A 13,565-nucleotide genomic window follows, 5' to 3' on the forward strand; every position below is an offset into this window, starting at 1 on the left:
TAAAACAGGGACTCAAACAAATGTCTGTACAACCATGTTCGCTGCAGCATCACTCACAATAGACAAAAGGAAGAAGCAGCCCAGGTATCCATTGACAGTAAATAAATCAACAGCATGCATTACATACATGCAATTCAATATTATTCAGCCTTGAAAAAGGAAGGGACTTCTGGCACATGTTACAATAGGAATGAACCCTGGAAGACAACATGCTAAGTGAGGTGAGCCAGTCACAAAGGGAAAAACATTATGTAATTCTGTTTATTTGGGGTACCTAGAGTTTTCAAATTCAGAATGCTGGTTGCTAGGGAATGGGAGGTCATTTTTTAATGGTTAGTGAGTTTCAGTTTGGGACGGTGAAAAAAGATCTGAAAATGGATGATGGTGATGTTCATACATTCCAGTAAATACAATGGAATCTATTTATTGCCACTGAACTGTCCACTAAAATGGCTAGGCACAATGGTACATGCTTATAATCCTACTTGGGAAGCTAAGGCAGGAGGATAGAAAGTTCAAGGCCAGCCTGGGTTACTTAATGAGACCCTGTCTCAGAATAAAATTTAAGAAGGGTGATGATGTAGCTCAGCAGTAGAGTACTTGCCTACTCACAAGACCCTATGTTCAATCCCATATAGCGCCCCCCGCAAAAAAAAAGGTTAAAGTGGTACATTTTATGTTATGTATGTTTCACCACAAATTAAAAACAACAACAACCACTACTTCTAGTTTGATATAGTACAGCAAACCTAGGAATAAGAATTCTAAGATATGGGTTCTTCACCCTAATACCAGATGGCCCCCAAGATTCTGAACAAGTTCTCCACTCACATTGATGAAGATCAAATGAGAATGCATGAGGAAGTGCTCTGAACCAAAGCTCCACACGTGTTTATGAGGAGCACGAGAACTGTAGCCAGGTGCCTGGGCCACGGGGGAGAAGGACCGAAGAAGGTTAAGTGAACCCCTCACCTCCTGTACAAGTGGTTGCTGGAACAATGGAATGAGAGGATTCGTCCTTGGAATGTCAATGTGAATCTGAAAAAGAGAAGCCATATCCAAAAGCACAAATGCCAGTGTGTTCTTTTGACGAGTCATTTTCTTAAGAAATGGGAATCAAAGGAGTAAGGGTTAGAGTACAGATTATCTTTAGAAAGAACTGACCAACACAGAAAAAAGTCAGTTAAACCCTCCTATCTATATGCAGTATGTTTCCATGAGAGCAACAGTTCATTAAGCAGCAAAGACCCTTCCCAAACAAGCCACTTAAAACAAACAATAGCTTCACAACCTAAGAGAATTCAGTGCTTTTTCCCATTCTTCTGGAGTCTGATTCACTCTGGGTGGCACTTATTTACCAGGTCTGATCTAAATTGTACACCTCTTTCAGAATTTAACTCATCAACAGTTCCCTAGAACTAAAAGAGTTCTGATAACTGTAAAAAACATACGGGGAGAGGGAAGCAAAGGACCTGTTTATGAAAACATGACACACAAGAAGTGAGGAAGGACCAGGGGGACTGGTCTTCATGAATTGGAGCTCAAAATCTCACTTGTTGCCAAAGCAGTCACTAATGGTTGGTTTTGACTTTAAGGACTTCCCAATACCCAGTCTAACTATCCTAAAGTCAGTGTCAGCAGCAGCAGAGGCTACTTCAGTTCTTGGGGCTGGTCCACCACCCCTGGACTCCTTAGAACTTTCTGCAGATGGACAGGCAGATATAGGTGCTGACTGGGCACTGCAGCTGCCAGAGGTGATGTCACAGTTCAGAGAGACTGGATCATTCCTGAGTGAGCCTGTCTTTCCTCTTGTGTTCCATAATACTTACTGTGGTCTGTGGACAGCAACACCAGTGTTGCCAGGGAGCTTATTAGAAGGACAGGCCTCACCACAGACCTGTATTTTCTCATAGTCCCCAGGTGGGGATTTAAGGTCCTAGGGGATTTGCACACTAGTTTGGGAATCACTGTCACTGACCAGTGCTAAAAATGTTCTATTTAAAATGGTTGAGGGTTTGGGGTTGTTGCTTTGTGGTAGAGCACTTGCCTAGGACATGTGAGGCCCTGGGTTTGATCCTCAGCACCACATATAAATAAATAAAATAAAGGTATTGTGTCCATCTACAACTAAATATATTTCACTGAATGAAAAGCAGGAAAGGGATTCTGGAAATAAATTTCATCCCTAATCAGTACACTAGAGCTTGAAGACTTGGAAAACCTCCACCTGAGACACTACCAGAAGACACATCTAAAGAACATCAAAATCAGGCAGAGAGGCAGCAGGTGAGGACTGTACCTGTCTGTAGGTATCCTGGTGATGTTCCTCATTTCGAGAGTCATAATACTGCTCAATGAAGCCAAAATATTCCTCTCGCTTCCGCTGCAGAGTCAACTTCCTTCGCTCAGTGTTGGCTGGGAGGTAGCCCTATAGATAAGACTGCCCATCAGTGGCGACAGACATTGGTTGGATGAGTCTTTAATTTTTATTGTAGCCTGAACAGTAGTTTGGAAACTATCAAAGGAACAGAAGGAAAACTGCCAAGAGGACAGACAAATCCCTTTTTGGTTTTGGCCACAGTGTTTGCCCTTATTCAACAAGGTTCACATGTGGGCAGAAGAAACAAGGCTAACTTTCTCAGAGTTCCCTACTCTGTTGGCCCTGCACTGCACTTGGAGCACATGCTGCTGGTGAGCACTCCATAGCTCCCAGAGTTGGCAGGCTAGAGCAGCGTATGTAGGTCAGTGGGAGGGAACTAGACCCGGGTCACGGCCTCTAAGGGCCGCGTGCGTGTAGGCCAGCACCTCTGGGAATCACAAGGAACTGGCAACTTCTATGGTGCATCTCAGGAACGTGGTACTGGTTACACATTCTATTCCAGTGTACCATTCAGAATCAGCAGCTTAGGAAGCTGAATGGAATCTATGACGTGGCAGTTACAATGCCCAAACAGAACTTCTGGCAGCAGGCCCTTCCTAGCCAAAGCTCCAGGCCAACTCTCAGTCTTATCCTGGTCCCGATCCCACTCTCATCTCCTTTTCCTCTTCTGCTCACCAAATCCACTCTGAGCAGCATTCACATTTACTCAAAGTGGCAGAGGTGATGGATGATTCCATGGTTGCAAAATTGGTGTGGAAGAGCAGTGAAGGAGAGATACTTCCTTTGGAAGACATTCATGCAACGCGTCTAGCCAGTGTCTGGAGAGGACGCTGTTTTGTCTGATTTTGTATATGCTTATTGCACCTGGCACTGTGCCTGACAAGCAGCAGGCCCTCAATCAATTCTTACTGGATGAATGAATGAAATTCACAGGTTGAGCAAATCCAAGTGTTCCTACTGCAGTGGCTGCCACAGTGCTCTGTGTTCAGTGAAAGTGAGACTAGTATGGTTCTAGAGGGAGTTTCACTTACTAACTCTTCACAGTTGCTGAGTGGGTTTTGACTACTTTGATTTTTCCTACTGAAAAAGGAGTGAAGTATAGGGAGTGTCAGAGCTTGCTCACAGCAAGTGCTGGGTGGACATGGTGGTGCACACCTTAATCCCAGCAACTTGGGTGGTTGAGCAGGAGGATCACAAGTTCAAGGCTAGCCTCAGCAATTTAGTAAGGCCCTAAGCAGCTTAGTGAGACCTTGTCTCAAAAAATTAAAAAAAAAAAAAAAAAAAAAAGGACTAGGAACTTAGGTCAGTGGTAAACCCCGCCCTGGGTTCAATTTCCAATTAAAAAAAAAGCAAGTGCTGGGATCACCCTTCTTACTATATTCATATTCTGCCTCTTTGCTGTTAAGAAAGTGCGACTGTGACCACAGGAGCTAACTCATGCTTCTCTCCATGTATGGGAATAAGAATACATCCCAAGGGCTGGGGAGATAGCTCAGCTGGTAGAGTGCTTGCCTTGCAAGCACAAGGCCCTGAGTTCAATTCCCCAGTACCAAAAAAAAAAAAAAAAAAAAAAAAAAATACATTCCACCCTGCACTGCAGGAATAAACTCTCAAGAATGTGTCTTGCTGGGCACAATGGCACATGCCTATGATCCCAGCTACTTTGAAGGCTGAGGCAGGAGGATTTCAAGTTTGAGGCCAGCCTCAGAAATTTAGGGAGACCCTGTCTCAAAATAAAAAGGGCTGGGGGTGTGGCTTAGTGGTTAAGTCCCCTCAGGTTAAATCCCCAGTATCAATAAAATAAAATAAAATAAGGGCTGGGGAGATAGCTCAGTCAGTAGAGTGCTTGCCTTGCAAGCACAAGACCCTGGGTTCGATCCCCAGCACCGCAAAAAAAAAAAAATAAATAAAATAAAATAAAAAAGAAAAAGGACTGAGGATGTAGCTTAGTGGTAGGGTACCCTTGGGTTCAATCCCTAGTATCAAAAAAAAAAAAAAAAAAAAAGAATGTGCCTCTGTGCACAGAAATAGGACTGCAGCCCCACAGCTCTGTCATGTCCAGTGGGACCAGAGAAGTCTATGGAGTAAGACCAGCTTGTCCAGACTAACCTCATCAGGCAAGAAGGGCTGTGTGAGGCTCACGCTTCTCTACACAGTGGGTAGAACTCACCGACAGGAGTCTCCAGGTTACTGGTCGAACCTCCCTGGGAACCCCTGGCCAGCTACACTTCCTCAGTTCATCTGCAAACAGAAAACATCCTTGCTGGATTAGGTCCTCCCACAAAGGCCCTGAAACAAACCTCCACCAGTGCCGCCTGACTCCTCCCACCATTCGAGTGGCACCACCTGCCACCTACAAGCACAGGGAAGAGACCTGAAAAAACAGCCCTGAGCAGCAGAAGGCCACGAACGAGGCCCTGCAGCAGCCATCAAGTCAGCTCAGAGACGTGTTAGAGGGGAACAGAAAGACCCGTGGGTGTGAATTTCAGTAAGAATCACCCTAAGGCAGGTGACCAAAGTTAGGATAGCTGCACTACGTCTACAGGCCCCAGAAACCAATCCCACCTTACTCGGGTCCCTAATCTCTAGTAACATACTTCTGCCTTAATACCTGCATGTCACTGCAATGGTGCCAGATCAGGAGATACTAGAAAAAGTAAAAGAAGGAAGAATAAAGAGCAATAGCTTCCAGGCCTCTGAGATTTTCAGTCACCAAGAGCTCCTACCTCGCCTAGGCTCACAGGGACTCACCTAAGTCAGTGTTGTGGCTGGAGAGAAGCTGACGGAATTTTTCTAGGCGAGTTTTCTCCCGGACTGTCATTGGGGGTGCCCCAGAAGCATTCTGGTCTGAGATCCGGGCAACAAGGGGGATGATGGGTCGGAGAGGGAGTGACTGCTGTTTGTGGAGTGGGTTCCTCAGGCATGTGTCACCTGAGATCATTTGAAAGAGAAAGAGAATGACCATGTGAAGAGCACAGCTTCTGAGAAACCTCAACTCTGACTGTCCAGCACAGCCTCCTCCTCCAGAGCAGGGGCTGTGCCTGCAAGCGCTGCAGGAAGCCCCAGATGAGGGGCAGCAAGAAGTGGAAACCCCACCGGGCTCCACTCCTCCCCCACAGGGAGGGCTGCATTCTGTGCCATGAGACGAGGCATTTTGTGTGCTAACAGACGCCAGGTGCTGCAGCAATTTCTGAGAACACGCATGGTGCCTCCAAGGACAGTCAAATGTTTTCTTTCTGCCCCAGCCTGGCACCTTTCTACCCTGCCTACGTGAGTCAGGTGGCAGTGCAGTCTGAGGTGGTGGTGTTCTCTGCTTCCCATGTCATGGAGCACATGAGAAGTGGTGACACCCAAGGCATGACGCAATGAAGGGGCGCTGCTCTCTTCAAGCCCAGGCCCCGTGCGGCTGTCCCAAGGCACGGGGACCCACAGCCCTGGCACAATTCTACCCTGTCCTTAGCCCACCAGGGAACCACTGGGTGAGCAGCTCTGGTCAAAGGCAATCCCAGGCCAGGAGCTGCTTTTCCTCTGCGCTCCCACATTTCCCACCAAAACGAACCAGCTTTGACTTTACCAGGATATGACAGAAGTAAGAGGAACAGAACTCTGTCTAGTCCCAGATACTTTAAATCAGATGGTGGGTAGGAGGAAGAGCCATAGAGAACTAACATTTATTGAGTACTTACTATGTATCAGTGTATCAGGCATCATGCCAAAGCCTTTATATGATCTCATTTGATCCTTACAACACATGGTAAGAATTTATAACTATTTTACAGACAAAGAGAGGGCAGCTTGGGGCAGTTAAGTCATTGTGAGAGCTGAAATAACACCTAAGTTATGTCTGACTCCAAAACACTAATTTATTTTGCTACCACAAAAGAGAAGTGTTTTTAATCATGACTGTTTCATATTCTTAACATATCTAGATCTTAAAAAATAGTGGTCACAGCTGGGCGTGGTGGCACATGCCTGTAATCCCAGTGGCATAGGAGGCTGAGGCAGGAGGATCTCAAGTTCAAAGACAGCCTCAGCAACTAGGTGAGGCCCTAAGTAACTTAGTGAGACCCTGTCTTTAAATAAAATACAAAAAAAAAAGGGCTGGGGATGTGGCTTAGTGGTTGAGTGCCCCTGCATTCAATCCCCGATACCAAAAACAAACAAACAAACAAACAAAAAAGTAGTGGTCACAACAAAAATTAACAGGCACAACTAGAAGGTTTATAAAAACAGCTGTCAATAAGTACTTGGCTGGGATATCTACTGTAACAAGTGGAACCTAGAAAATGCAAAGCTGAGACAGATACAGAGGTTCCTGTCTGTGTGCCAGTATATTTTCATCCATTACCAGTCAGCCGTTTTAACTTTCACTAGAACGATGGCCCTTCCCTTCCCAGCTGAAAAATTAACTTCCTAAAAACCCTTTAGGGCAACGTTAAACTCAGCAATGGATACTTAAGAGTACACCGAAAGTCCCCAAACCTCTTATAACACCACCATCACCCCACCAGTTATTCAGTCCAGTTTTCTGAAAAGAAATAGAACAGGCCTCTCCTCTCATCCCACCAAGCTGATGGGTCTGCTAGATGGGCAGGGAGCTGTGACCTGGTGCCTTCTAGCATGTATTGCTCCCTCCTGCAGAAACAGGAAAAAAAGACCACCTTATGCTGGTTGCCTTCCCCAGAGCCAAGGAAGTCAATAAAGGGTTGATCCAGGTTCATTTCAGCCATGAACTTTAAAGATATAAGTCGATATTCACAAACCTGGCAGACCTAAAGCAATGTGAAGCAATCAAACCACAGAAATTTTAGACACCACCACGGAAAAAGGAAGAAGAGGAGGAAAACAGCAGGCAACATTTGGGTATCAGGAAGTGAAGGCCCAGGTCACGGGGCTAAGCAGTGACCAAAGTAGGAGGGGCAAGGACAGCTAGTGACCGGTTAGGTTCACTGATGTCATACCTCAGGCTTGAGCTTGCTTTTTATCATCCCATGGAAGATCTGAGTGATGCCCTAAAGAAAAATCATTTTTATTTAAAATGTATTCTGCTGAGAAGGCCCAGGCTGTGGAGGGGGCAGGATGGACTTACTGGAGTTTCTGGACAGCTGGGCGTCACTGCTGGACTTTATGACCTTATAGCTGGCGGGAACGTCAGATGTTGTTGACTGGGACCGTTCTGGTTTTACCCTCAGCTTGCTGTGGTTTTCTAGAACTTGGGCTGCAGTTGCTAAAGCAACTTTTGAGTTCAGAGTTTGGAAAGAAGGTGAGGAAAAGTCCTCTTCCTCGTCATCGCCAATGTCCCAAGCATCACTGGTATTCCGGGCAAACTCATGGAAACTTGAGGCCTTCTTATTCTTCAGAGGAACTGTGTTGACTTTTGACCGTTCTTTAATGAAGCTTCAAGAAAGGAGACAACATTACCAAGAGGCTGTTCAATACATCTGACCACTTTCGTTTACTTGCTTTTATAACATTAATAATATAATAAGTTAGCCCACACACAATCATTACCTTCTTCAGATAAAAACTGCCCATATCCATTGCTCATCCAGATGCATCCAGACCAGCCCTAGGTAGCACAGGTAGATGTAGCAGAGACAGCAATGGTCACCAAATATGTCACGTACTCCTCTAAATTTCCCAGTACCCCTGTACTTAAGTAAAGTCATATGACTTGCCAGTGGGTTGAGAAAAGGTGATGTAGTAACTTCAAGTCCAAAGTATAAAAGAACAGGTGTGAGTTCTCCATGACTCCCTTCTGTGATGGTAACTGGCAAGCCTCTACAAGGTGGGCCTCCCTCCGCCTGAGTAACAGGGTAGAGCACAGTCTGCCCTCCATCCCACCCCACCCTATTCTGGACAAGCAGTATGAGCAAGAAATGCACCTTCATTCTATTAATCCACCAAGATTTCAGAGTTAATGTTTATGGCAACATAAGCTAAACTAGAGTAGGACATAGCTTCTGGTAGAAGAGGAGATAACACAACACATATGTAGCATTAAGCATTAAGTCCCAAAATGAAAATGTTCCTTTTAATAATTCTGTTAAAAGTCCTCTGCGAGCTTAGAGGATAAAAAGTCTAAGCTTGGTGCTACTCTGTTTAAGACTGCTTTTTTTAAAATTTTAACAAAGCGAGGGCAGCCTCAGGACTAACATTTGCAAGCAACAGGATCTAGCTTAGAATTTAATAAGATTATTTTGTTTTTCACTTTGTCTATTTTTGTGTGTGTGTGTGTGTTTTATTTTTATTTTTTTTAATTGTGGGTGGACACAATACCTTTATTTTATTTATTTACTTTTACATGGTGCTGAGGTCAAACCCGGGACCTCACATGTGCCAAGCAAATGCTCTACCACTGAGTCACAACCCCAGCCCCCGCTGTGTCTATTTTTAAAGTTACTTTCTATTTATGGCAAATGATATTGGTTTTTCATTTAGAGACATGATAAGGTTTATTTTATTTATTTATTTTTAATTTATTTTATTTATTTTTATTGTAAACAAATGGGATACATGTTGTTTCTGTTTGTACAGCATACCATTTGCGTAACATACATTTACATAGGGTAATGGTGTTTGATTCATTCTGTTATTTTTTCCTCCCCCCCCTTTTCCCTCTATACAGTTCCTCAGTGATGAGGTTTATTTTTAAAAATATATCTACTTAAGTAAAGATAATAAAAAAATTTTTTAAATGTATTTAATAAAGAATAGTATGGGATATAGCAAAAACTCATAAAGATGGTATATAACTAAAATTTGGGAAACATTAGATTAACCCATTGAGGAAAGACAGTCATATAACGTCATTCCTACTTTATTGGACTTTTTTCTTTATGTCCCAAGTCCCACTTTCCCTTAGTGTCTGAAGGCCATTATTCTGGTTCCAGGGAACCATCTGATTAGGACATTTATAACTCAGCCTTACTTAGCATCCCTCCAGGGAAACAGAAGATATAGTCTTATCTAAGTTTACAGTACACAGAGATCGGAGCGTCATTAAAATCCTGTGTGCCCACTGCCCCCCGCCCCCGCAGCAGCAAGGCAGAGTGCAAAACACAGATCTGCCAGAAGAACTGAAGTCCCCACTTCTAAGAGGTATTCCTCCCTCTGGGTAGAGGTCAGTGGTATGCTAACCCATCCCATCTCCCTAGATGGTCCACTACCTGTTGTAAAAGATAGTTTAAATTAACATTGATATGTATAGTCTGACAATTTATATAGCTCATCAAAATGCCCCCATTAGGAACACCAAAAAAGGGGGCAGGATATCCTTAGACATTAATTTCAAACATTAATTTCATGCAGAGTAAAGGAAAATACATGGTAACACAATACAGAAAAACACAAGATCTTAAGGACTTATCTCAAATGTGAATGGAAACAAGATATAGCTCTTCATCCATTACATAAACAAAGTCTTAAAGACGTAATTCTTTTTAATGCAGAGTAGGACACAGGGAATTTAGCTCTCTAATACCACAATGGATGTGTGTGTATCACTTAACCCTCTGGAGAATGATCTGGTAACATGCACACCATGAGGCTTAATGTAGTTCATTATCTCTGACCATAAGAAGATAATCAGAGGTGCAGACACAGATGATCTAAAACAGTTTATACCAGTGTTACTTCTTCTGGTTAAAAATTGCAAACAAAACAAACTTCTAGCCAGGCTCGATGGCACATGCCCATAATTCTAGAGACTGAGGATGTTGAGACGGGAGAGTTCCAAGTTCCAGGCCAGACTTGGCAACTGTGACTTAGCAAGACCCTGTCTCCAAAAAAAAGGAAGGGCTGGGGTTGGCATGGTGGCACACGGCTGTAATCCCAGTGACTGGGGGAGGCTGAGGCAGAAGGACTGCAAGTTCAAAGCCAGTCTCAGCAACTTAGAGAGGTCCTAAGCAATTTAGCAAGACCCTGTCTCAAAATAAAAACTAAAAAGGGTCTGGGGATGTGGTTTAGTGGTTCAGCACCTCTGGTTCAATTCCTAGTACTGTACAAAAAAAAAAAAAAAAGCAGCAATTAAATTATGGCCAACAACCTCCACAAAGTAAATAAAAATAGGATCCCAAGTTATATATTTCTTTTTTCTTTCCCATTTTGTTTTTGCAGGATGAGTATCACACATCCCTGGCAAGTGTTCTACCCCTGAGCTACATCCCCAACCCTTTTTATTTTTTAGTTTGAGACAGGGTATCACTAAGTTGCTGAGGTTGGCCTGGCCTCTAACTTGGGGTCTTCATGCCTCAATCTCCTAAGTAGCTGGGATTACAGGCATGCGCCACCAAGGCTGCTCCCAAGTTATAAATTTTTTATGATTTCTGTATTTTAAAAAAGGTACATTCATTAAAAAAAAGACCAGGAAAAAAAATCTCAATATTAACAGTGCTTATCTTTGGGCTGTAGAATTATAGGTGACATTTAATTTCACTTTTATACTTCTCTGAATTAGTCATGTGTTCTACAATGAGCGAGCATATTGCTTTTATTAATCAGTGCAATAGGTGGTTTTGTTGGCCTTCATCAATCCCTAAAGGAAGAGTACTCATAACCCATTGAAAGAACAATGAGAAACAAACAAGAGATCAAATAAAAACTAATAAAACTAAGCAATTTAGTACAAGTATCTGCAGATATAAAAATCCACCTCTGGGCAAAAGGCAAATTGCTTCTGCATAGACATGCTAAGGGTGACCGCTTCTCCTCTCTAAGAGGGGGTCCAAGGCCTACCACTTGCAGTATCACCTCAGGGCGTTCACTCTCTAGAAGAAATCAGCAGAGGTGCAAGAAAGATCTGTCACCTACAAACCACCGTGCAGGAGTATGTGCTTATTGTTGTTGTTTTCCCACTTAGAGGTCACACATATATCTAGACTGCATAAATACTGCAAGTTTTGAAGACTCTTCAAATAAACCAAGTCAAGAAGTTAAATTTTTTTGGGCACTGTGGCACACACCTGTAATCCCAGCATCTCAGGAGGCTGAGGCAGAAGGATTGCAAGTTCAAAGCCAGCCTCAGCAACTCAGCAAAACCCTAAGCAACTTAGTGAAACCCTGTCTCAAAAATAAAAAAATAAAAAGGGCTGGAGATGTGGCTCAGTGGTTAAATGCCCCTGGGGTCAATCATCAATACCAAAAAAAAGTAGGTAAATTTTAGACCTGGAGGTGTGGCTCAGTGGCAGAGCACTTGCCTAGCATACATAAGGTGCTGGACTCAATCCCCAGCACCAGCAAAAGCAAAGAAAAAGCAGAAGAAGTAAATCAGCTAAGTTGTGGGTATGTGGGTACAGGGGTGTTTGTTGTATCTTTCTTTATAGCTTTTTATGTATTTGGATATTTCGTTATGTTTTTAAAACAGATAATTATTCAATATAATTGAAGTAGATTAAGAATTAGAGGCCAGGTGTGGTGGTGCACTCCTGTAATGTCAGTGACTAGGGAGGCTGAGGCAAGAAGATCACAAGCTCAAGGCCAGTCTCAGTAACTTAGCAAGGATCTAAGCAACTTAGTGAGACCCTATTTAAAACAAAAAATAAAAAGGGCTGGGGATGTGGGCTCTGTGGTGAAGCATCCATTGGTTCAATCTCAGGTACAAAAAAAAATTTGGAATTTACTCAAATGAAGACTATTTTTGTGCTAGGGGGGTTTACTGGGGAGTGAACTCAGGGACACTCAACCACTGAACCACATCCCCGGCCCTATTTTGTATTTTATTTAGAGACAGGGTCTCACTGAGCCATTTAGCACCTCGCCATTGCTGAGGCTGGCTTTGAACTTGTGATTCTCCTCCTACCTCAGCCTCCCAAGCTGCTGGGATTACAGGTGTGCACCACTGTGCCTGGCCTCAAATGAAGATTTGCAGATGTGGGGCTGAAGATGTAGCTCAGTGGAAAAGCACTTGCCTACCCTGTGTAAGGCTCGGCATTAAAATTTTCAGGGAAGTGGGGCAGGGAGAGGGAAAGAGAGAAAGAAGAGAAAGGAAGAGAGAGAGAAAGAAAGAAAATGAAGAAGAAATCAGGAAAAAAAAGGTTGTCATTCTCTGAGACAGAAAGATATAAGATTCAAGGCAGACCATTTTGATGCAAGAAATTATTTTACAGACACCTACCTAGCCTACAAAACCCAAGAACCAACCAGCTTTGTCCTTAGGGAAAAGAAAGGGGTTGGCATCACCAGAAGAGGGTGGGAATCTAAGGGCAGAAAAAGTTGGTGAGAACCACCCACAAGGATGGAAGGAACAGTAAGGAAGACACAAACATTGTGGGTGTCACTAGGTGAAGGCGGAAACAGCCACAGAATAAGGACGATGAGGGAAAGACACAAGGCTTCCCCTTGAAGCTTTCCCATGTTAACTAACATCATCATTCCAAAAGAGACACATGAATCCATGGACACGTACACAGATGAGTTAACATTTAGAGGCTATTCACCAGGCAGGTCCCGTGCTCATCTTTATGCATCCCTGTTTCCCTATGTAATGCTCACTAACACACCTGTGAGGCTACTACTACCATTTCCCTCTAACAGATGAGGGAACTGGCGCTTGCTGATGTCACAAGCAGGCAGTGAAGCTGGGCTAAAACCAGGTCTACCTGATATCAGAGCCAGCAGGAGCTCTCTAACTTCTCCACCAAGAAAAACTAGCTGAAAAGAAAAGGGTGAAGTCTGGAAGGCAATGCAGTCTGGGGAGAGGAGTGGCCGAGTACACTAAGCCACACACCACAGTTACAATTCCCCAGGATGCGCGCAGCCCACAGCCCCTCGCTCACCTTGTAGGGAAATTTCCTACAATGGGCTGTCAGATTTAGGAAGCCTGAAAAGGAAGAAGCCACATCTAGGGATGGGATCCTTGAAAGAGAAATGTCTCCCTTCACTGTTGACCCCAGTGATTGTGGCAAAAAGTTGATCCAGGTAATTCTAGGTGGAGGTGCCTTCCGTTGATAGGCTACCTCACTTTAACATAGTCCCAACTAATTTATACCTAACCCAACATGCAAAAGCGCCACAGTGTGACTTGAAACTTAACCAACATTATTTAAACACAACTATAATCAAAGTTACAGTCAAACTGGCCTCAGATGGGCCTTTTTACCACACCTCCTCACTCCTGTGTGCCAAAGTATAGTTCAGAAAGCCAGCCCCTTCCTGACACTTCAGCGATTCTCACAACAAACCTGTG

General features: G+C 43.7%; 1 protein-coding gene across 3 annotated transcripts in view; it reads right to left on the reverse strand.

Annotated features, from left to right (window-relative positions):
* Positions 1 to 13,565, reverse strand: part of TBC1D22B (TBC1 domain family member 22B) — a 75,258-nt gene that overhangs the window by 44,726 nt on the left and 16,967 nt on the right. For 2 of the 3 annotated variants that reach the window (XM_079148353.1, XM_079148352.1), the window contains exons 3-7: positions 7,470 to 7,777; positions 5,132 to 5,311; positions 4,551 to 4,621; positions 2,300 to 2,428; positions 973 to 1,038 (exon numbers count right to left, since the gene is read on the reverse strand). In XM_079148353.1, the coding sequence (XP_079004479.1) occupies positions 973 to 1,038; positions 2,300 to 2,428; positions 4,551 to 4,621; positions 5,132 to 5,311; positions 7,470 to 7,777 (754 nt within the window). Of the gene's footprint in view, positions 1 to 972; positions 1,039 to 2,299; positions 2,429 to 4,550; positions 4,622 to 5,131; positions 5,312 to 7,341; positions 7,393 to 7,469; positions 7,778 to 13,565 lie in introns of those variants that run through there. The other variant, XM_079148354.1, reaches the window with a different exon arrangement.

This window comes from Sciurus vulgaris (genome assembly GCF_902686455.1).
Source record: "Sciurus vulgaris genome assembly, chromosome: 7".
Classification (NCBI taxonomy): domain Eukaryota; kingdom Metazoa; phylum Chordata; class Mammalia; order Rodentia; family Sciuridae; genus Sciurus; species Sciurus vulgaris.